The sequence below is a fragment of the Tursiops truncatus genome, chromosome 10 (genome assembly GCF_011762595.2).
Source record: "Tursiops truncatus isolate mTurTru1 chromosome 10, mTurTru1.mat.Y, whole genome shotgun sequence".
NCBI classification, from domain to species: Eukaryota; Metazoa; Chordata; class Mammalia; order Artiodactyla; family Delphinidae; genus Tursiops; species Tursiops truncatus.
In genome coordinates, this window is record NC_047043.1 from 67,282,969 (window position 1) to 67,307,251 (window position 24,283).

General features: G+C 51.4%; 1 protein-coding gene across 8 annotated transcripts in view; it reads right to left on the reverse strand.

Moving 5' to 3' along the window:
• Positions 1 to 273: 273 nt before the first annotated feature.
• RFT1 (RFT1 glycolipid translocator homolog) overlaps positions 274 to 24,283 on the reverse strand; it is a 57,434-nt gene continuing 33,424 nt past the window's right edge. For 2 of the 8 annotated variants that reach the window (XM_073811236.1, XM_019947687.3), the window contains one exon: positions 21,405 to 21,976. In XM_073811236.1, coding sequence (XP_073667337.1) covers positions 21,526 to 21,976 — 451 coding nt within the window. In that variant the 3' untranslated portion in view covers positions 21,405 to 21,525. The other 6 variants (XR_012334633.1, XR_004528574.2, XR_002178945.3 and 3 more) reach the window with 6 other exon arrangements.

Sequence of the window (24,283 nt, forward strand, 5' to 3'; positions counted from 1 at the left end):
ATTGTAGAAGGACTCTGGGTTCCTGGAGGATGCCTGCCCCCTCGAGCAGCCAGGCTCACTTCCAGATGAGAAATGGGGTGGGCTCTTTGAGGCAACCGAGGGTCTGGAACAGAGGGACTTCCAAGGATGAAGAACAATTGGAATTCACATTCATTGCTATTGTCAGTTTCCTATAAAATTAAACACACACTTACCCTGTGATCCAGTTTCTCCACTCTTCGGTTAAATTTACCCAAGAGAAGTAAAAACACACCCACACACAGAGACTTGCACAAGAATATTCAGAGCAGCTTTATTCATAATAGCTGAAAACTGGAAACAACCCAGAGGCCCGTCAACAGAAGAATAGGTAAATTGTGGTATATTTATACAATGGAATACTACTCAGTGATAAAAATGAATGAACAAATGTTAGGCGCAGCAACATGGGCAAATCTAAAATAAATCATTCTGACCAAAAGAAACTGGACGTAAAAAAGAACATGCTGTATGACTACATTTACTTGATGTTCTAGGACAGCAAAACTAATTTCTGATGATGGAGGTCAGAGTAGCAATTACTTCTTGAGTGGGTGCTAGAGACTGGGATGGCACACAGGAAATTTTCTGAGGTGATGAACCTTGCTCTGGTCATGGTTACATGGGTGTCCATCTGCATCAGAGTCATCGGGTTGTACAGTCCTGATTAGTGCTTTTTACTGACTGTAACTTATTTCTCGATAGGAAAAATAAGCCTCCAGGATGCACTCCGAAATGAGGAGCCTCTGGGGGAGGGGTGCTGCAGAGAAGCAGGCAGAGGCCCTGTGTGTGCGCACTAGCGCTCCCTTCATCCAACCCATCCTTCAGGAGCCTGGCTGGGAATTGATCTTCCTGGTTCTGGTCTCAACCGAATGTCGAGTGCACTGGCTGGTGAATGAGATCATATACATGTAAGTGGCAGTTTACAGCATGGAGGGCTTGGAGGAAGATCACAATCGGACAGGCCACATCATGCCCTCAAGTCAGCTGGGCCACCTGTCACCACGAGACTCTGGGTTTTCTGAGGCCCCAGGACTGCCTGGCTGGGGCAGGGCATAAGGTTAGCTATAGCCAACCTTGCTGGGAAGAAGGGGCCCAGCCCAAGCCTCTCCTAAGGGGTAGCCCTGGTGCAGAGGGTGACAGGGATTGACCTTAATAGACCTTACCCACTGCACCCAATATAGACTAATCTCATCTTTGTTTTTTCCTGCCCTGTCTTCTGCCCATGCTCAGCCTGTCCACTCCTTTTTCCATCCAAGCACCAGCCCTTCCTCAGACTGCCCCCTACTGGTTACCTTCTGAGCACTGGCTCTGCAGAAGAAATGACCCCAGGGGGTCCACACCCACACCTGTGGCAAGACATGGTTGTCCACATGTGGAAACACATACCACACACACACTCATTCACACACATCCCGGGAGGATCCCCGGCAACAGGCGTGGATTTATAGACGTGCACAGGTGCCTACGGCCGTGGGCACATAAACTATTGCCGCCGTGATAACAGTCACCATTTATTGGGTGTCCACTAAACACTGGGCAATGTCTGATCAGCGATTGCTTGTGGTCCACTTCACATGTGTGCAGCCCTTGGCTAGATGGTCTGTCCATGTGTGGATTCATTCAATTCTCACCACAACACTGTGTGGCAGGTAGTATTCTGCCTACTTTAAAGATGATGACACAGGAGCTCAGAGAAAAGTCACCTGCCTGTGATCATCCACCCAGACACTCAACATAACCCCAAAGCACTGCAGCCAGGCAGAAAGCCCAGTCCGGCCCCTCTCTCCTACCTCTCTCCCTACCCTCTCCTTACCCTCTCCAAGGTGGGGTCTCCTTTGGTCAGAGGGAAACAAGCCCATGGCATCCCAAGAATGGGCTTTTTTGAAAGCGCATTTCCATCATCAAATGGGCTTGCTCTCTATTTCCCTGGAGCTCTTGGTGGCTACTGGCCAGCAGATCCTCAATGCTGTTTGGTGGGATGCGGGGTGGGGGGGGGGAGTGGGCATAGAAAAGGCACGGTGAGCTCAGGGAGGGCTGGGAAAAACATCTGAGACAGGCCCAGGAGAGCCCCAAACTTGACACTTCAACCTCTCCCAGCACCTGGCCTGGCGGATGCTAGAATCCACACTGAGCTCCCAGGACCCGGACCCTATCTTCCCACTGCCCAAAGCACCTGCCTGTCTGTTGCTTCTTAATCTCCTATTCTGGGTCCTCCTTCGCCCCATTTTCTAGAAGCAGAAAGTGAAGGCTGAGACAGATTGGGATTTGTTAATTCAGAGTGAGAAGTCCAGGAAAGGTCAATCTTTTCCAAGTGAGTTGCTTTGGGGCAGTTCCCCCCTAGTTAGATTGAGCCTGAGCAGGGACCATGTCAGCTACACCTCCAGCCAGCCCTGCTGTCAGATGTCAGGAAGAAACCTGGGGCCAGGATGTAGTTCAGATCCAGCCTGGAGGAGAGGGCCCAGCAGGCCGCTGACCTCAATCTCCAAGTCTCCCGGCCTTGGAGAAGGAGCTGAGGTCAGGGCTCTGCTTCAGGAGAGGCCTCACCAGACAGATCCTGCCTTTAAGATGTAAAGTTATACATCTTAAATATATACAATATAAATTAATTAATTAATTAATAAGTAACATATAAGATGAGTAATGAAAGAAATTCACATTGAAAGGAGATGTTTTGGCAAAGTGTTAGTGCAACAAAGTGTTGTTAGTGCAACAAAGTCTTCTGATCCTGGGTGTGAGCTCAAGAGTTTGGAGGGTGATTTTTTTTTTTCTGTTTTTTTAGGCTGCACTGTGTGGCATGCTGAATCTTTGTACCCCAACCAGGGATCGAACCCGTGCCTCCTGCATTGGGCGTGCGGAATCTTAACCACTGGACCGCCAGGGAAGTCCCTGGAGGGTGATTTAGCACCTGCCTCTCAGCTCAGCGAGTTCAGTTCTCAGCATCTCTGAAAGACCCCAGAGGAGACGTGCACAGGGGTGTCCGTTGTGGCAGTCTGGAATAGCACCCCACTGGAAACAGCCTAGACATCCAGGAACAGAGGAACAGATAAGCCCATGGGATATCCATATAGTGCATGTCCTCTGCTGCAATTACAATGACTGAGGAGGGGGAGGGGGACATGGCTGGTTTGGGGGTGCTGCATGTCCACAGGAGCACAGGCTTTGCCAGACGCACAGGCTGTGCAGGAGCACCTGGGTCTACAGTCTGGGAGGGGTGTTCTGCTAGACATTTCCTGCCCTGCTTGGCTTCCCTCACGTCCCTACCTGTCCCCATCCCACCCCAAATCTTATTGTGGGGGGTTGGGAGAAAAAAGAAAATAAACTCTGAAAATAGTTTGAGATGTGAGCTTTTAAAAGAAAATGATTGAGTCTTGAAGCCAAAATAAGGGGACAGAGATAGGAAGTCAGGGCGTTGGTGGCAGTGTCATCATGGGATGGGCTGCCTGCAGGGCCAGGGCATTAGCACAGCTGAGCACCACCACTGGGACACAACCATTTCACATTCACAGGACATTTGATAAATCATCTATTTGTGTTAAACACACATTCTCCTAAAGCACTTTCTTTTTTTTTATACAATAAATCTGTTGCTTGGGTAGCACAAGTATAATTATTCTCCTTTTATAGAGAAATATCAAACTCCTAACCCTTGTGAACCTTGAGCTTGTGAAGAACAAGGCCAAGGGAGCCTTTCAATTTAATCTTACTGTATTACATTTTAAAAATGAGGATGTTTTTTGGGCTTCCCTTGTGGCGCAGTGGTTGAGAGTCCACTTGCTGTTGCAGGGGACGCGGGTTTGTGCCCCGGTCCGGGAAGATCCCACATGCCGCGGAGCGGCTAGGCCTGTGAGCCATGGTCCCTGAGCCTGCATGTCTGGAGCCTGTGCTCCACAACGGGAGAGGCCACAACAGTGATAGGCCCGCGTACTGCAAAAAAAAAAAAAAAAAAAAAAAAAGAGGATGTTTTCATGTACTTCTTATGTAATAAAAACTAATTTTAAAAGTTAAAAAAATTGTTTTAATTGAGAACAAGGAAGGAAGAGAGAGAACTGAAGTCAAGGAGACCAGTGAAGAAGCTATTGGTGAAGGGGTGGTGTGGCCGGAGTCTGGGGGTCCCCATCTGTAAAATGGGTGCACTGAATCCTATGGTCACTGGAGCTGTTGAGAGGACCCTAGCACTATTGGAGGTGCACTCTGAAGTCTGTGGGGTTTGTTCCCCAGATACTTGGCTGGAAGACAGGGTTCCCCCAAGTACCCTGTTCGGGCTGGCCTGTGGAGCTGCCCTCCCAGGCGTGCCTGATGCTCACAGGTCTCAACACACCAGGAGGCCAACTGGGCCATAGAGAAAGATCTGGCACAGGGCTACCTCCCCGACCAGACCCCAGCCCTTAACAGGGCCCACTACTTCAGCCCAGCAGCCCAGTGGGGGATCTCCATGCAAATCAGCTGTATGAGCTATAGCTCAGTTCAGACCAGAGCTCCAGAAACAGGCCCCAAAGACACCCTCATTCTCTACTGCTCCAAGGCAGTATTGGGACAGCTGGACTCAGCTTCTAACTGCTCGGGCCCTCACCGGAAATATGATGCCCAGTAGCTCCATGGCCTTCGCCCTCTCTGGGAAAGGGCAGAAGTAGGGCAGCCTGGGTCAGGAACTCCCCACTCCCCGCCCTGGGCAAAGAGCTCCAAGCCTGGTTGGAGGAACAAGGCCAAACAAGGGCTTAAACGCAGGTCCTTGACTCCTGTGGCTGTAAGCACAGCCTCATGAGGTGGACAGGGCCACCATCTGCTCCCTTAATTGGCACCCACTTCCCCACTAGCACCAAGGGGCCATGAAGGAGGCGTGGTCACAGCATGGACAGCTTCTCACACAGCTCCTCCTGCCCAGGGGTGGGGTGGGCATCCTCAAGGAGCCTGTACCCGGGAGGTAGTGCTCCTGGGCCTCGCTACCGGCCAGGCCCGGATGAGGCAGAAGCCTCTGGCTGGGAGAGGTAGGGTGCAGAGACACCCCGTGCTTGCTGCAGCTAGCTACCAGGGCCCTGTGGGCACACACGCATTCATGTCTGGGAGGGTCATGGGAGGGTGTCTCTGCATGTGTGATGGCAACGCTGCGTGGTAGCTCAAACACAGGCTCTGCCGTCCCTCTGCCCGGGCTGGAATCCCTGTACCACCATTGCTGGTGTACCTCGGGCAGACAAAAGCCCCTCTGAGCCTCAGTTTCCTCATCTGCCAAAGCAGCATGATCCCAACAACTCTGACCCCACGGAGTCTTTGTGAGTGCCTGGGTCACGGTCAGCCCTTGGTCTACTGCAAGCCAACGCATGGGGTGTGGCCAGCTGAGTTCCTACCTGCCTCAGTGTCCCCAGAGGAGGCTGAAGAGCCAGTGCTAATTGCTCCTCTGCCGCTGATATTCTAAGAAGGGAGGCGAGGTGCTGAGCAGGCTCAGGAGGGGAAAGCCTAAAGGCTCAGCGAGGGTTTGTGGGGTGTAGGGCCCAGGTGGACTTCTGGTCAGTGCCCCAGCCTCTGCTGGACCTGACTAGCAGCCATTCAGCATTTGGCAACTGTGTCCAGGGCCTGCCTTGCCATTGTCTCCCACCACCCTGCTCGCCAGCCCTTTGGAAGAAACACACGGGAGGGTCCTGCCCTCTAGTGGCCGCCGGCGGTCAGGCCTCTCCTTTTGGATCCCAGGCCTCAGAGGAACCCACTGCCCACTCTACCTTTTCCAGTGCCGGCTTCACAATAACAAGTCTGTTTTACAGTGGCTAAAACTGAGGCTGGTCCTAGGAGCCGGCTCAGCTATCTTAATCTCTGAGCACCTTTGAGCCCTGAGGGCCCTGCTTCCGGGCTCTTGGTGGTCCTAGGGTCACAGGGTCTGTGTCCACTAAGAGGGAGGCCTGACTGTGCCCAGGGTGAGGGTACTCACGGACCATGGTCAACACAAGCAATACAGGAAGCAGGGAGAGCCTTAGCTCTGGAATGGGGCACATGCTTCTGCCCAGGTTCCCCACACGCCCGCACCCCTGCTTCCCCCATTGCAGCCTATCATCAGGCTATGACCAGTGCCTATGGATGGGGGGAGACCACAGGAGTTGAGAACTTAGCCTAGGGCTTGACACAAAAGCTGCTTTGCTTCTGGACACCCCCGTCTGTGCCCCAAGTGAAAGGAGGCGGGGACCTGGGGAAGGAGGGAAAACTAAGGGGAAGTCACGCCTCTCTAGGGAGGGCCTCTGCATCCTCTGTCCCTCAAGGGAGGCACAAGTGTGAACCCATCAGATAAACAAGTCTTTCCTTGCCTTTACTGAACCATGAGCTGAGCCTGGGACCGGGTCATTCCCCCAGGCCCTCCATGTCTCTCCTGCCAGCCCTGGAGGCCTCTTCCCTTCATTCCTGGAGTCTGAAATGCAAAGAGTTGTGGCTCTGTGCCAGGCGCTGAGGATTCACATGAACAAAGTGGGCCTGCCTGGCCCTGGGGCAGCTGGCACCTAGGGTAGGAGGTGGCCAGTGACAGCACAGGCCTCTGCAGAGAAGCACTCAGCGCACACGATGCCCAGTCAGTCCCACCCAGGCCCCACAGAGACCCCGTGGCTCTGGGCAAGGGCCCGTCCCAAGAAGCCTCTATGTTCTGACAAGGACATACGAGCTCCAGGCACACACCCCCCCACGAATCCCCACTCACGCACACACTTCCTGCTCCCAATTAGCACTAATTAGACAGCAGGAGAACCCACAGACCGTGTAGCAAAAGCAGTCAGGTCTGTGGGGTCCCAGGTAGGCAGTCCCCATCAGGCACCAGGTGAGAAGGGCCTTGGGGGAAGGGCCCTGGGGTCCCTGCTTCTCTGAAGGAGGATCAAGTGACAGGGCCACATCTGCCAGGGACCTCAGTGGTCCCTCTGGAAGACGGGAGCTGCCCCAGGGCTGGGGCAGACTGGAGGATGGGGAGCCTGACAAACACCTCCTTTGAGGCCTTCCCCCAAGCTCCTCATCCCAACCTAGCCTCTCCAGTTCCTCTGCTCCCAGTCCTCACTCCATACGTCATCCACTCATTCATTCATTTATTCACTCATTCATTCATGCATTAAGTGTCCATGGACCTCCTAGGACCAGGCCCTGGGACCACAGACATAGACATGAAGCTGATCAGCAGGGCCGTGCAGGTGGGTATGAGGGCAGGCGAAGCTCCTAGTACTTAACTCCCCCACTTGAGCAGCCCCTTCCTCTACCACTCACCCCCACCCAGGCCTGGGCCCAGCTTGGCATAGATTACAGGGGGCAACCATCAGATGGCTTCTTTCCATTCCTTATGGAGACAAGGAGGCCAGGCTGGCAGTGCAGTGTGCTTGTGAGTGGAAGGATCAGCCCCACACCCTCCTTCGTGTGGCTCTGGTTGGCACCCTCTGGGTGAGGCTGTTGTTCCCTTGGTCATTCAGACTGGACTCAGAGGATAGGCCAGAAAGGCCAGCTGTGCACATGCCCGTGACCAAGCCTGCGGGCACAGCGCTAGGAAGTCATAGGATTTGGGGGGTAAGAGGAAAAGGGGGGTCCAAGTCCCAGTTGCTCTAAGGTGGGGCTGGAACATGCATGACTGAACAACCCGGGCCCCAGACCCCAGGGTGAGGGCCCTGAGCCAGCCAGCCCCCTTTACACCACACCACACAGCTCAGGCCCTCAGCCGCAAGCTGGGGTGGTGGGAAGAAAGCAGGTGTGTCCAGCCTGGCCCCTGTTCCCCAGAACATCCCCATCAGGGAAACAGAGGCTGGGCTCTGCTCCCCTCCCTTTCCTACCTGGGAGACCAACAGTCCTGGGCAATTTGGTGTTGCCATGACAACCACACACTTTCTTCTTCCCTACTTAGCAGACTGAATTTGAGCTGCCAATTAAATCGTGGTGAGTTGTCTGTTTAGAAGGCATGTGGCTGCTTGGAGACATCTATGCATCTTCCGTTTCCCAAGTGTCTCTGATGCCCACTCCTTGCTTCCTGATGGCTGAGGCCAGCGAGACATGTCCTGTACCAGCTCCCGTGTCCCAGGGGCAGTCCTGGCCCAGTGGCAGCATCCCCTGCCGGTCTGGCCTCCGTCTGACAACACTCTGGTGTGCAGCTTCAGGGGCGGGTGGATGGTGGTCATCAGAGGCCCCAGACCATGCACAGTCCTCTTCCGTGTGAGGCACAGGGCTTTCCAGCAAGAGCTCTGGACTCAGAAGGCTCTTTGTCCCCTTCAGGGTGTGCGCTGCCTTTAGGGGCTCGGCGGCCTTGGCTGGGAATTGCCTATGTGTGAACAACTGGATGACCAGGCCCCCTGGGGCCCTCGGAACCACGCTTTCCCAGGAGCTCACCTTAGCTGACTGTGACCAGCAAAGGAAAGGAGCCGCCTCCAGTGCAGAGCATGGTGGCTGGGGTCAGAGCTCAGTCCCCCAGTGAAGGAGACCTGGGGTGGCCTGTAATAAGGGGGTTGCCAGTGGCCCTGGAAGGCACGTGTCAGCCTGGCAGTTGCGTAAGGGCTGGCTCAGCCTGTTCAATGGGAGGTAGCCATGGGCAGTCAGAGAATCGTGTGGACCTGGCTGTCAGGCAGACTTGTGGCTCAGCCTGTTCTCAAATCTGCCTGGGACAGGGATGGACGTGGATGCAGGGGAACTTACCAGGAAGGGTCACTCAAGATGAGCAGGGAGACCCGCCTCTGCCCTCTGCAGTCAGGGCTGAGGCCTCTGCCCCACGTTCAATCCTTTTTTTTCTTTTTTTTGCTGCACTGCTCAGGTTGTGTGATCTTAGTTCCCCAACCAGGGATTGAACCCGGGCCAATGGAAGTGAAAGTGCCATGAGTGTCCTAACCACTGGACTGCCAGGGAATTCCCACAAGTGCAATCCTGCTGCAGGTTAAACCCACCACGTGGGCTGCAGCATCCTCCGGTGAGGGGGTGGTGGCTCTTGACCGTAACTCTATCTCCTGGGCTAGGTCCACATCTCTGCCCCCATTTACTACTGCTGTGATGTTGGGCAAAGTTCCTTAACTTCTCTGAGCCTTTTCCCTCTGGGGAAGGGAGGGGCCCACAGATGGGACCGTGAGAGTGGAGGAGGGGGGGTGAGGGGCTCCCTGAGCAAAGTCTCCAGGGAAAACACAGACTCCGTGATACTTGCTGAGATTAGTCACGTTGCCAAGAGCTTTATAGTGTTTTCTCAGAGTTTTATAATTTTGTAGGGGACAGCATAAAGTATTTTTAAAAAAGCAAATGAAATAACGAGACCATTAATAGCTTGAGGATTGTAGTAGAAAGGAAATAGGATACTACTTGGTTTAGCAGAGAACAATGTTTCTATAGTTTTAACCATGTGAACATGAATATCAGTTTACCCCAAATCATAACACTGGGAGGATGGGAAGGTAAGTGTGCAGGGAGATGGTCATCAGAGCTCATTTTTCCATACGAGGAGGTCAATATTCTAAAGCAGAAACAATCAAGAAATAGCATTATAAGCAAATTACTTAGAAATATGAAGGGAAACAGAGGAAGGAATGATGCAAAGAACTAAAACAATGGGCCAAGGAGAAGGAAGCTTGGAGGGGGGCAGAACCTGCCCTTTGGGGGTTATCTTTTAAAACTATGTACATGTGTTTTTTTGATCAAAAGTAAAACTGAAAATAAAAATAGTTAGAGTTTAGATAGAAAGCAGGCTGAGGCTGGAGAGGTAGAGTAACTCGTCCAGGGTGGCAGAGTTGGGAGACAGCCTAGCAGGGATCCACATGCAGCTCTGAGAGCTTGGAGTGACCTTGTCAAGACCATGGACTCCACCTATGGGCCGGGGGCTAACCAAGCACCCAGGAAGGCTGCACAGATAAGGCCTCAAGCCTAACCGGCTGCACCCTATGCCTCTGGGCAGGGAAATAAGGCCCAAAGCCACTTCCCTGAGGAGATCACGTCACCCGGTGGGAGGAGCAGGAGCAGAGGGTGGTTTCACTTCCTTTCTGTTTACTGGTAACTTTAGTTCCCAAGTTCCCCATCCAGCCAGGCTGATTAGTTAGATTCTCCAGGGGGAGGCCTGGGGTATCAATGACTTGCCTGACACCTTGGGAAGCAGTTCCCTGTGCCAGACACACTCCACCTGCAGCCAAGGAGGCAGTGGAGCCTGGAGGGTCGGGTCCTCGTTGCTGGCTTGTGCTCACCAGAGGCACCAAAGTCCACTGCTCCTCCAGGAGTTTCCTGGCTTCTGCAGTGGGAAAGACAGTCGGCTGAATGACCCAGTGACAGGCTGCCATGATCTCACAGTTACCGCTGAGCATGGCTTGGGTGCCTGGCATTGTGCAAAGCCTCTTTCATGTGAAAGGAGGGGTATGGCCCACTGGTTAGCAGGTCCTGGGCCTGGGCTCCAGGCTGGCTGGTCATTAACACAGTGTGACCTGGAGAGGCTTCCTTCCATCCTGGGGCTTCCTCTGGGGTGAAGCTGGGGCTGAGAGGCAGGGCCCTGCTCTGATACAGCAAGAGTGGTCTCAGGCTCCATCAGTGGGCAAAATGCAGAACAGGTCTCTGTGTCAAGATATTCTCTACCACGTGGTTTACAATGTAGGGAAAACTGGGGACAACTTAACTGGTACACCGTGTAGTAAAAAAGAACAATGTAGAGGGCAGTGTGTACATGGCAAGATGTGTGCACCACATGCGAAGTAAAAAGAGGCCATGGACAGGATGGGGCGTTTCTAACTGTCTACAGGGCACTGACTGCCCAGGATATTTTATAATTTACAACTTATAAGTTAATATAAGAAATACCTAAAATACATAATGCTGTCAGAGATAAGATCATTTGCTACCAGGAAGAACAATACCCGGAGATATTTTAGACTCTGTGATGATTTCTGCTCTGGTCTAGCTCCCCTGTCTGAACGCAGGCCCAGGCTCCAGCCTCAGAGCACACAGGCCCACCTGCTTTCCCACTCTCCACTCAGCCCCAAATAGTGCTGCATGGTGACTTTTTCTTGGCCCCCACCATGGTCCTAGAGCAACAGTTGAGTAGGGATTAGAACCTTTTGTAGATGGAGAAGAGGATCTTATGAACAGACAGCGGCAGGCCTGGAATTAGAGCGTGATTTTCAGGCTCCCTGGCTCTGTTGATTATCTGTATCAACAGCTGGTCCCTGGAGCCAAAACATCATCTCCCAAGCTGCGAAGACAACCAGAAAGCTTGCAGAGTTGGGGGAGAGGCCCACAGAAGCTGATGGGAGTGGGGAGGCCTGGAGCACCGGGCTCTGTGGCACACCGAGGTCACAGGCTTTTGAAGAGAGCAGGAGGAGGAGGAGCAGCAAGAGGCAGGCCTGACGGACCCCCACCACGCAGACCCCAAAGGCCAACAGCCTTACTCCTCCCCCAAGGAGCGGTGCCAGACCCAGACGTGCCTGGTGTCTCCCTGCTCTCCTTGAGTCCTAACTGTGGGCAGAACACGCTTCCCTTCTTAGGAAAATCCCACCTTAATAGTAGCACTCAAGACAGAGCCCTCTGGGCACCCTAAGTTCTGGCCTTTCTCTTCCTCCCAGCTGCTTCTGGAAGGGGAAAGCTGGTTGGTCTGAACCTGGTATCCTTTATCCCAGTCCAGAGAAGGAAAAACAACAAACGAAATAGAAGTTTATAGAGGTTAAGTCTGAGAGGCTGATGGCAGAGGCAATGGTTGTTTTTTGTTGTCTTTTTTAGGGTGAGGAGGAAGAACTCAACAAGTTTCAGATCAGCTTTGATGAGTGGGTTCAAGGTGAGGACACTGGCAAACTGGAGATCGAGGCTGGCGGCGGGGGGAGTTTCGGGAGTGTCCTCACAGCCACCATGGCCCAGGCCTAAAGCTGAGGTCAGGGGAGCCAGTGCCCATGGCTGCCCACCCACACGGCGGGACCAACGCAGACCCTTCCATTTTCTTCAGAAGCTGCCGACAGCAGCTGGCCCTCCTTGGACAAAGCCACATTCTCTTCTGTCACCTTTTTTCTTTCTGCTTTAATCTAAGGCTACAGGGAAATTTAAACTACCAGTTGAGGTAATTTCTGAAATTGCTGAAAATCATTTAACAAGCTTTGGAAGCATCCCCTCTTGCTCTGGGGGGGCCACTCAGGCTGAGCCTGAAAGAGGTCATTTGCTGGCTCTCCCTGGAAGCTGTGGCTTTGCTTCCCCAGGCTTGCCTACCTGAGTTGGCCAAGAGTCAGAAGGCCTCCGGCAGTCTCCGTTACCCATGTCCTCACTTTCTAAGCTCCTCCAGGCAAGATGGGCTGAGAAGGATCTTTCGTTTCCTCTTCACCTGCAGCGCTGCCTCCAAGAAAAGGGGAAAGAAATGTTGCCACTGAAGGGAAAAAGACTCAACCACATGCATGTCTGTGGACTGGGTTTAGGTGGGAAGGAGGGAGCAGGTAGGCGTGAAACAAATGTTCCCAGCGTCCACAGTTCCTCTCTGTTCAGCAGATTTATAATTCCACTCACAGAGCAAACAGGCTGGTGCAGGGCACCCCCTGCTCAGTGCCCCTCCATCCTCTCATGGAATCCTTGCCACATCCTATGAGGCAATTGCTCTAATGCCCAGTTTTAGATGCATAAACTGAGGCTCAAAGAGATTAACTACCTTGCTCAAGGTTGAAGTGGGGATGGGTCTGCCTCCAAGACCCTCTCTGGAACCCACACACAACCTGCCTCCCTAATTCTCAAGGGAGAAGGAAAATAGGGCTGTTGGAAGAAAGGGAAAGGAGTGTGATGGGGTCAAGAGCATGAGCAACTGAACCTGACAGGGGCGAGGGCCCAGGGGGTGGAGAGGTGAGAGGTTGGAGGCTGGATAGCAGGTGGTGCTGGGGTTTAGTGCCTTCTGGGGGTGACAGGGCTAAAGAAAAGTGGTTAAATCTCCAGTATTTGTAGTGTCCTCACTTCTCGCTCCTTTGCTGGTCCAGCCGTAAACAGGCCTTGAGTGGGTTAATAGGAGCGAGGGTGGGGAGAACAGAGCTTGGGCTGGGGAGGGGGTGGGGTGGACAGCATCAGGAGAGGACTGGCCGAGGGTGAGGAGCAGAAGAAAAAGCGGGCAGGGAGGTGCATACACAGGACATGTAGGGAGTCTTGCTATGGGTTGTTTTCTCCAAGGCTTTCAGAGCTGCATTTGCCTGTCCTACCTCTGTTCTCCTTCCATCCTCCCTGGGCTGTGCAAGGTGGGCTACTGACAGATGAGGAAACTGAGGCACAGAGAGGCAAGACCTCCTGCCTATGATTACAAAGTGATGGAGTGGCCAAAGTTAGCTGCCTTCCCACTCCTTGGTGGTGTCACCTGGGGTCAAGGCCACCAACAGACAGGGGACCATGGGATACAGACAACTTTTTCTTTGTAACGCAACATAATTTTTGGCCAGATTTGTTTCTCCCAAATACTTTTTTTTTTTTTTCGGTAAGCGGGCCTCTCACTGTTGTGGCCTCTCCCATCGCGGAGCACAGGCTCCGGACGCGCAGGCTCAGCGGCCATGGTTCACGGGCCCAGCCGCTCCGCGGCACGTGGGATCCTCCCGGACCGGGGCACGAACCCGAGTCCCCTGCATCGGCAGGCGGACTCTCAACCACTGCGCCACCATGGAAGCCCTCCCAAATACTTCTTATGCATGCTAATGCCTATGCAAAACAATTACCTTAAATTCTTTAAGATGAGATAAAGACTGAGGTGGGAGAGGAATTGTGGGAGAAAAAGTCATGGAAGGTCAGCAAGGAGGTTTAAAACATTCAAAATCGTGGATTTCAAACTTGCTGGGTTTTTTTGTTTTTGTTTTTAACAAAAAGAACCTTTTTTTCAAGCAAATTCTTAGACTAACCCCTAATTTTCAAAACAGATAAAAAGGGTGCTGCTCCAGTTGGAGTTGCAGCTGGATGGCCCGTCCATCTCCTCAGGCTCAATGTTATCCCTACAGCTCAGATCCAGCCCTTGTTAACCCGAGGGAGGAACGGAGCCCAAAGGTAGATGGTACCTGACATGTGCTCAGTGCGCCACAGTTGGTAGAGTGAGGGAGGCTTGTTCAAGATCACCCATTGAGTTAGAAAAGGGCAGCCAGGCTGGAGTATAACCATGTATGTGACACCATGGGCCGCTTAGAAAGCAAAACTCTGTTCGTGTACTTCAGAAGGCAGACATGGACACAAGCGGACTTCCCTGGTGGTGGTGCACATGGAAGGAACGCCGTGGGCAGGACACCTCTGGGTTCTTCCCCCCAGAGCCTGGCTCTCAGCCATGTGTTTGTAGGGTTGCTGCAGGGACAGTTGAAAAGAGCCGAGGATGAGTGGCCAGTGCGCTTGGGCATCTTGCCATCAGCCCCGCATGATGTCACTCCCACTTACTAAAGAAAAAAGAAAAAAAATGCAAGTAGCTCTATCACTTCTATTGCCCCCCAGAGCTGGACATCTGCACACCTGCAAGAACATCCTCTTGTCATTGGAGAGATGCCACTTAGGGATTTCACAAGCCACATGAGGAAGAAAGGAATCTTCAGCTCTAGCTCAAGAACATAAAAATGCGCTGTGCTAATCTGGTTTGTTCATAAAACTGTTGTGTTAATGCCCTGGGGGAAACAAAAAGGAAAGCTATTTTAGCAACATTCCCTAGTTTGGTTGGGATTACGTGTGGGGGAAAACATTCCCGTTTCCCTGGCGGCTAAGGGTTTTGGTTCTCCTGGGTCCTCATGGTTCTCCCTGCCTGGCCGTGCCAGTCCCTGATGAGGGCTGGACGAGAGTGTGCCCTGAGCCCAGGGGAAGCTGGGGCTAGTCAACGCTGGGGTTCACAACACACACCTCCCGAAAGGACCGAGGCTCCTGTGTCACCCAGAGTTGTCTCATAACTCTCCTTCTGAAAGATGCCCTCTGGTCCCCCTGATGCCACGCTCCCTGGTGTCAATTTTTGTGATTTTCAAAAAGCAGTGCAGAGAAGTGAATGAAGAGCCACAGTGAGTCAGGCTTTCATTTCAGACTCTCCTTCTCTCCCGCCTGACACGGCTGCATGGAAGCCGCACACTATTAGTTCCACATAATTGAAAAGTGTGTCAGGATCTCTCAGACACGAACCAGAAACATGCTGCTCATTGTCACCTCCAACGTGACTAATGCAGTCGTGTCTTAATTAGTCACTGTTTCCTGCGCTGACAGCATCAGAGCCCCGTTCCAAGGCCCCAGTTTGTGATGAGGATGAGATTAAAGGACTGAGAGTTGCCAGGTTTCCAGGTCCCCTTCCCACTGAGCACTCTGAACCCAGGTGGCCTCTGCCAAGTGCTTTGGTCAGACCAGGGCAGCACTGTGACAGTAGAGCCAACAGGGACACATTTTTGGATGGAGGGAGGTAATGAGACAAGTAAATGGTGGACTAGAACATTCCCTCACAAGTCGGTTGTTACATCACAGGCCCTTGGGCAGCTCCTCTGAGGCTGAAGGGGCAACTCCGGATGAACTATGCCACCTGGCCCAGCCCCTGCCCAGTGAGAGCTGACTGAACTGGGCACTCATCTGCCCCGAGGGTGGCCCATCCACTGGCTCCCTTATGACCCATGGCCCACAGTAGCTAGCCTGGGCCAGTTCCATTTCTCCTCAGGGGCTTTGTGTACAGAACAGAGCTTAAACCCGAGAGGAGAGACTGCAGGCAAGAGATAAAAGGTGGTGAAAGAGACTGTCTCAGGACCTCCCTGGTGGCGCAGTGGTTAAGACTCCATGCTCCCAATGCAGGGGGCCCGGGTTCGATCCCTGGTCAGGGAACTAGATCCCACATGCATGTTCCAACTAAGAGTTCACATGCCACAACTAAGGAGCCAGTAAGCCGCAACTAAGGAGCCTGTGAGCCGCAACTAAGACCCAGTGCAACCAAATAAATAAATAAATATTAAAAAAAGAAAGAAAGAGACTGTCTCATCATTGGAAGAACGTGGACCTCTACCCGAGAGCAGCACCTATTTCTGGGAACTCCTCCTCTCATTGCCCACCAGCCTGACTGCCCACCGTCTGGGCCCCAGGACAGGTGGGTATCACCCCAGTGTGAAGCCAGGAGGAGCACAGAAACCAGGAGCTGCCCCAGCACCCAGCACCTGCTAGCCTCATGGTGAGGTAGCCGTCCAGGCACCCCCTCTCCTCCTTCTAAAGCCCCCTGGGGCCCTTTGTTCATTCAGTCTCATAGGCGCAGAATCCAGGGCCCTTCAACTCTTCAGGAACCTACAGAAATGACTGAGATGGAAAAAAATTTACTGGATCCAAACATAAAGCTTCAAAGCTGATGTTCAAATGTCTATAGCACATATCACCAGGAGAGTTAGCCAACCACAACTCCTGCATACTTACATACCTGTTATGCTCAGTGTGGGACAGGGTGTACTGTAACAGCTTTGACAAGCCGTGGGGAGGGGTTTCCATGAGCGTGCTGCAGCCTTGACAGGGTTCTGGGTGCACCTACTCTGGTGAGGACCCCGTTCGTGAAGGGAAAGACCTAACTCCCTACAGCTCACCTCTAGCACTTGCCGTCTAAGCCATACTACCCCAGAAGGATGGAGAAGCTGACAGGCCAAGAGTTGACTGCACTTTGGGACAGGGGCACCTAGCAACTTCGGCTAATTAATCTGGAGGATAATTAAGAAGTATTTATAAGACTTCCTTCATTAGGCCCCTAAAGGAGGCTGAACTACATTAGGAGCCCATTTTCCCTATTTCACTCTGATACACCCAGATGGTTCTGGTTAAGAAGGAATGACACTAAGTGGGGGGACTAATTCTGCCACAGTAATTGGGGTCGGACTGATGATGCAAATAAATGAGTCTTCCTTTCCCCCCAGACTCTTCAAATAAAACACCTTTCTTGCTACCCTTGAAAGTTAATTAGGGACTTCCCCAGTGGCCCAGTGGTTAAGACTCTGTGCTTCCACTGCAGGGGGCGTGGGTTTCATCCCTGGTTGGGGAACTATGATCCCACATGCCGTACAGCATGGCCAAAAATAAATAAATAAAATAAAGTAAAATAAAATAGAATTTTTTAAAAAAAGAAATTTGGGCTTCCCTGGTGGTACACTGGTTAAGAATCAGCCTGCCAATGCAGGGGACACGGGTTCAAGCCCTGGCCTGGGAAGATCCCACATGCCGCAGAGCAACTAAGCCCATGTGCCACAGCTACTGAGCCCACGCTCTAGAGCCGTGAGCCACAACTACTGAGCCTACGCACCACAAATACTGAAGCCCTCGCACCTAGAGCCTGTGCTGCACAACAAGAGAAGACACCGCAATGAGAATCCCATGCACCGCAATGAAGAGTAGCCCCCGCTCACCTCAACTAGAGAAATCCTGCATGCAACAACGAAGACCCAATGCAGCCAAAAATAAATAAAAATTAAAAACCCTGTTTAAAAAAAAAGAAATTAACAAATATCAATAAAATATTTACAACATTAAGGACATTCACTCAGGTAAATAGCAGTAAAACAAATCACTTTCCACCTGCATGTGATTGGCTCAGAAGTCTCATTTCCAAATAAAATACACGAGTCAAGCAACCGAATGAGGAAGATATAAAGGTGAAGGGGTACCCTGGACTCCCTAAAAACCACAGGCCTAAAATCACACACTTGTCCACCCTGCCCTGATATTAGTTCTGACCTGCCAAAAATGGCTGCATATTTAAAAAACATGACCAAGACAAGGACAGGCCAGACAGAGAAGATAGGAAAGAGAGAAGTGCTATCAACAATGGGGAGCACTACTTTGGGCAGAAGGGAAAGGCAGTGAATAAACTGCCAGGCCTGTCAGTCTGGGACACAGAAAGCTCCATCGCAGGGGCCAGGAATCCAGCCTCTCTTTCAAAGTCAGAATCATGGTCCAGTAACGTCAACGTAGGGAAAACTGTTCTGATGAGGAATAAAAACGATTCACATACTCAAGGTACTTGCCCACTTTCCTTTTGAAATTTAAGAGTTTTTGTTTCTTTTTTGCAAGGAGAAGTAGTATGAAACATCTTCACAGAGATGTGAAGAAAATAATTTATTCATTTTAAAATGGGGAAATTGACATGAAACTAGCAACATGAATACATGGTTTTAAAAACAGACAGGAGGGAGGAGATGCCCTGGTGAATTAGGTGGTAAGTGGCAGGGAGTGGGGCAGAGTATACAGCATCTCCTGAGCCAGAAGTCACAGCTGAGGAAGCGTTAAGTAGCACAGCAGCATCCCCTCACGGAGGGACCTGACAGGCCAAACCTGAAGACACCAACACACACGTGGCCAGAGCAGCACAGAAAGAAGAAATGCTGTTATCCTCACCAACAAAAGCTTCTTCGTTTCATATATGGATGTGCCTTAGAGACTTGTTTCCATGGGAAAAGTAGCCTCACTATATTTTGAGTGGCACTTAAAGCCTCAAGTGTGATTCCCCTCAAAAACCCTTCTTGGGTAACGTGGGGCAGCTCAGCACCCATGTATGCAAGCACCCTGAGGCACAGGTGTGGCTCTAGGGAGACGGGGGAAAGCCCCAGAGCGAGTGGTTGGGCCCAGCTGTGCTCCAGGAAGCAGCGGGGACAGAGCCAGAAGCCATGGGCTGCAAAGGGCCTGCTGCCCAAGTGCTGGAGCCCGGGAAGCAGGTGTTAGTAATGGGACAACACCCGCTTCCCAAAACCCTGGGCCATGGGGACTCCTCTTTCTATAAACGGGGAAGCAGGCCACAGGAAGCAGCCCCCGGTGGCTGTCCCAGCTGGCCATCTCTCAAAAGGCGCTGGCCCTGACTGCGGCAGCCCTGTGCTGATAGCAGAGCCCGGCTGCATGGCGACGAGATGAGCATGAGCCCTTGCTGTCAGACACAGAGACTTTCCAAGCTGGAGAACAGAGTGGGAGCCGTGGTGTTCCTGCTCCCGAGGAGGTGGGGCGTCAGCATTGCTGCTCAGACAACGGCAGCTGTCTTCCTGGAGCTGGGAATGGACACTGTGAACACGAGCATGACTGGGCCTAGGCACTGCCGCTGGTGAGGATAATGGTGTGTGCCAACCTGTTTGCCGAAAAAGCTGGTCCCAAAGTCCTGCCCCAGAGACGCAGAGGCAAAAGGTCTGGAATGGATCCTGGAAACCTACATTTCTAACTTGCAATCCAGGTGATTCTGAGGCAGGTAGTGCGAGGCCCACACTTTGAGTCTGGGGTCAAGTGGGCAGGGGTTGGGTGACAGGGTTCTAGGGGAGAGAGGGGTGGTCAACGGCAGCAGAGAAGGAACTTGTGAGGGCTGGAGGCCCATTTCTGTGCATTCAAAAGACAAAAAAAGTACTTGGAGGGCCTTTCCTGGTGGCGCAGTGGTTAAGAATCTGCCTGCCAATGCAGGGCACATGGGTTCGAGCCCTGGTCCGGGAAGATCACACATGCCGCGGAGCAACTAAGCCCGTGCACCACAACTACGGAGCATGCACTCTAGAGCCTGTGTGCCACAACTACTAAGCCCACGTGCCACAGCTACTGAAGCCCGTGTGCCTACAGCCCGTGCTCCGCAACAAGAGAAGCCACCACAATGAGAAGCCTGCACACCGCAACAAAGAGTAGCTCCCGTTTGCCACAACTAGAGAAAGCCTATGCGCAGCAACAAAGACCCAACTCAGCCAAAAATAAATAAATAAATTTATTAAAAAAAAAAAAAAGTACTTGGGGGTGGGGGGCTGCCTTCTGTGTGTGCCACCCACCCTACCCCACGGGGCAATCAGTTCTTCTGAGGTAGGCTGACCCTGCCTTACAAAACATGACCAAGCCCATGATTCTGGAGGGCCTCTGATTGTTCAGTGACACCTTGCATTTAGCTACTTTCCCTGCAATTAATACGAAGCATTCTCTCCTTGAATAGATAAAAAGGTGTCCAGGTGACTGGGTCCTAGTCTTGGTGCACTGGGTGGGTCTTTATCCTTGGCCTCTTGGCTTTGGCTCTAGGCCAGTGGATTTAAATGTGTGCATTTCAGCCAAACTGCCATCTGATACAAGCTATCCTGCTCTCTGGGTGTAAACATAGAAAGTTTGGGGACGTCGGGGCTAGATGATTACTAGCTATTACCACCCAAGATATAGTCTGTGCATGTAGCTCCAAAGGTCAATCACATCTAATTAATTAATACATTACATCAGTTAATATAGTAATACATTAATGAAAGAAGAAGAATGCTTTGCTGCCTGAGAACAGCACCTGCTGGGTGCAGGGCAGGGAGGCAAGCCTTAGCCTGGGCTCACACTGTAGCCTGAAGGACCAGATCCGCAGGCCTGCCAGTCTTGTCCTGGGGCTGGAATTCCGGTGTACTGACCAGTGCTGGAAGTAACAGGTCAGCGGGAGAAGGGTGTGATTCAGTGACACATGCCATATAGAATTTACCCTATTTCATTCTGATGGAAAAAAAGACACCTCTATTCAACTTTAGTTGTCATCTGTGCAATCTCCTCATGAGAAGTTACAGCCAACTGCAAAGTGGTGTTCCCTTCAGAGTAGCTCACGAAGGATCACAGTGTCCTTCAAAGCCCTCCTCTCTCAAGTGGCCAGGCCAGAGGTCGTGAGCCGGCTTGCCCCTGCTATGGGAAGACATGTGCTGGCCTGGGGGTGGGGGTGGGAGTGGGGGACAGCCATGAAGGGGAGAGACATGACTCTGCCTGGCTAACTGTGGGAAATGTGATCTGAAAGACTGTGTCTTCATTTCTTAGATTTCTCATTGAGCAATATTTCTCCTTCGCTAAACAACCAGGCCACAGTGTTGACGTGGGGAAAGCCACAACTCCAGGGCCAACTTGTTCTTGTTTGGTGCACAACATCACATAACATCAAGTCTCCTTCCAGCTTTTATGGAATATGTTAAATATTCCTATGGAGGGTAAAGTGGCTACATCTCTCCTTCTGGGCCAGAAGATTATTAACTATTATCATCCAAGATAGAGTTTGTTGGAACATGTAGTTCTGAAGGTCAATCACCACCAAAAAGAATTAACACATTATTCAAAAAGAAAAATGCTGATTATAACAAAATGGTGAAAAAAATAATTGCATCTATTTTAAAAGCTTTTTGGTCTTCCCTTAAAAACGGAACTCCTCCTTGCTGTCTGAAATCTCAAACGGATACTAAGGGTTTGGTCTGGTGGTTCGCTCCGATGACTCACCTGTGTGTTGGTCTCACTCCACTACAGACCCCTAACTGGGCTCTTCTGCATAAAAAACATGTTCCACCATAAAACTGCCCCACAGCTGGTCCAGGTGCCACAGGGCTTCTGCGAGGTCACGTCGTTTTGTCAGTGAGTCTGGACACACCCAACTGAGTCCTAAGAAAGTGGATCAGCTTGGTCTCTGTGAGGAATGCTGTCCCAAGAGTCACTCCCAAACAGAGGGCCCCCACAGCGACGTGCACCAGCATGGCTGGCCAGCCCCGCTCACAGCAGAGGAACACCTGCAGAAAGAAACCACTGTCACTGCCCCGGGCCCCCAGCTGTACCTCCTTTCTCTGGGGCAAGCCACGGGGAGTGGAGGCCCTACTGCTCCAGCTTCCAGTCAGGTAAAGGCATGACAGCTATGTACTAGGGTCTACTCTGTTCCCACGGGTACCACTGATCAGTCATTTCTATCATAAGATGCTGTCCCAGAAGCTTAGGGGAAGGGGTAAGAGGAAGCAAGTACTTGTCCAGCTGGGTCAGGCAGAGCAGGAACGGGATGCCTGGAACGAGGGACAGTGGACATGCTGCAAAATCATGTGGTGTGAAGGCTGCAGGGCGCCTCACCTCGGAAACAGCAGTAATGCCACCACTGAGGGCAAATGCCCCGAGGAGGACTGGTGACAGGAACAGGCCGGCCAGGGGCTTGTGGGGACTCTTCCGGTAGTAGCGGTGGATGAAGCAAAGGCTCTGTGTGATCCGAATGCCCATGTTGAAGCAATTGGCCAAGATGAAGCCCACGCTGCCACACCAATGGGTCAGGAGATAGGATAACAGCAGGAACGAAGATGAGAGGCCCAGCATTGTGAAATTGTACCTGGGAAGAGGGAGGCAAGCAATGCAGGGCAGTGGGTACCTGGTCCCAAGGCAGGGCTGCTGCAAAGAAAGTGGCTGTGAACATGAATTCACAGAAAGCACCTTCAAGTTCCCGCAATCCAGCTGATTTTCACAACATCGAATGCTAAGTGGACAACATGGAAATGTCACTGTCCCTTTCACCCCTGAATAGAAGAGTAAGAAAAGGAACAACTCAACATATTTATGGTGTTTAAGGATAGTAACTGGTTAGTTTAAGTGACACTGTGATCAAAACACATAAAAATCCTTTTCAGCCTGTCTTTAATGTGAGACACAACAATATGACACGGGTAACAATTACATGTGAACAGGCACTCTGACAGGTACTGTGAGGGGTGCTGGGGATGCACTGGTGGATGAACACACGGCCCTTTCCCTGTGGAGCTTGGATCCGTTTTATGGACAAGGAAACCAGGCAGAGGGAGGCTAAATAATTTGCCTAAGGAATGAGCCTACACCCCAACCTGACCCCTCGCCCCTAAACTTTAGCACCTCATACCGCTTCCCTTGCAAAATGCGGAAGCCCCATAACCTTGGCCAGTGGATCTCACTCAAAGCAAGTGACCAGCTTCCATAATGAAATGGAAACAGGGAGCAAGACCTGGACCACCTTCAGGGTTTCCCAGACTCTTACACATCCCTGCTCTGCTCTCTACATCTCCAGAGCTCTGTGGGTTCTGTGACTTGAGGGATTATACTGCTCCTTTCACTTCTATGATTCCAGAGCAGCATGTCACTTAGTTATCTCCAGTTTTCAGTTCTCAACTGAGTCTCAGCAGAGATAAAATAGCTGCCACAGTCTTCCAAAAGGCTTGTGGTACATCCATGAACAAAATTCTCCAGCATCTCATTTCTGCCTAGCACACAGCTGGCATTCTAAGTGTATAGTTGTTGAGGGAACCAAACTCCTTAGATCCCCAAGCTGTGTCAGCTGGGTTAGGAAACCTCAGAGGCCACCACTCGGGTTCTGTACAGAAGGGAGGGGTGGTAAGAAAGCCACTGTGGCCTCCAAATGCCCAGATTCCCAAGGTGCTATGGGAGATATAATTCATCAGAGAGGATAGCAAGAACACACACACACACACACACACACACACACACACACACACACACACTCTCTCTCTCTCTCTCTCTCTCTCTCTCTCTCTCTCTCTCTCTCTCTCTCTCTCTCTCTGTACTCAACAGGGGAGGTATGCTTTCATCCAGAATTCCAGAGAGGGAATTCATTTGCTTCTCAGTTGAGAGAGTTTCTTTTAATGAGTAATGGAACTACAAGAGCCCACATCTTCAAAGGGGAAGTTTCTTCACTAACTGCTAATCAATGATCAGAATGGCCAACTTTATAACGGGCCACTGAGGCTGGGCCAGTACTCTGACCTCTTTTCCAAAAAGAAGCAGAGATGTGTAATCTGTTCAGTTTTTTTTCAGAAACGATCTCAGAAAGGTTTATTAAGACCAATGCTTGGAGTTTAGGCCACAGGTTCACAAACTTTCAAAGTCATCCTCACCCAGCTCCAAGTAGAATGGAAACAATGAATGAAACTGGTAGGCAATTCATGCTAATTCAAGCAGGGACAAGTTCCATGGTGTGGCTTCTTTAACGTAGCCATTTGGGAGGTGCTGATGATGACGGAGTCCACTGTTTTTAACTAGAAGAGGGCTCTGCAACTATTGAACTTTCCAGAACTCATAAATCTATAGCCTTAAAGACATTATCCACTTCAGGAAAAAATGAGAATTTTAAACATAAAATTAAAATGCCACTTTTTGAGTCAATGGAAAATTAGTCAGTGACAATGATTATTTTCTAAGGCTTGGTTAACACAGACAGGAAGTTATTCAATCAGGCTTATCAAAAGATAGATGACTGCAGCAGCAACTGAAGCATTCCCCAGTGGGTGCTGGTTGAAAACATCAAGGCACAGCTATACGTTGTAGCCTTGGCAACCATGCAAAGTATGGTGCCAGTCTTGTGTGCACTCGTCCTGCATTCAACAGTTATGGAGTCCCACTCCACATTGGGCACTCAAGGGCCAACAAGTCAGCAAAAGGAGCTGTCAGCCTTGGGCCTCTGCACCACTGTCCCCTCTGCCTGGAAGGTTCGGCCCCATCTTTGCATAGCAGACTCTTCTTGGTCATTCAGGCCTCAGCCTAAATGCCACCTCCTTGGAGGGGCCCCCCAATCTAAAAAGGCCCCAACTCTCACTAGATAACCCTGTTTTAGTTCTCTGCAAAGCACAATACTTTCTTGCTTATTTACTTGTTT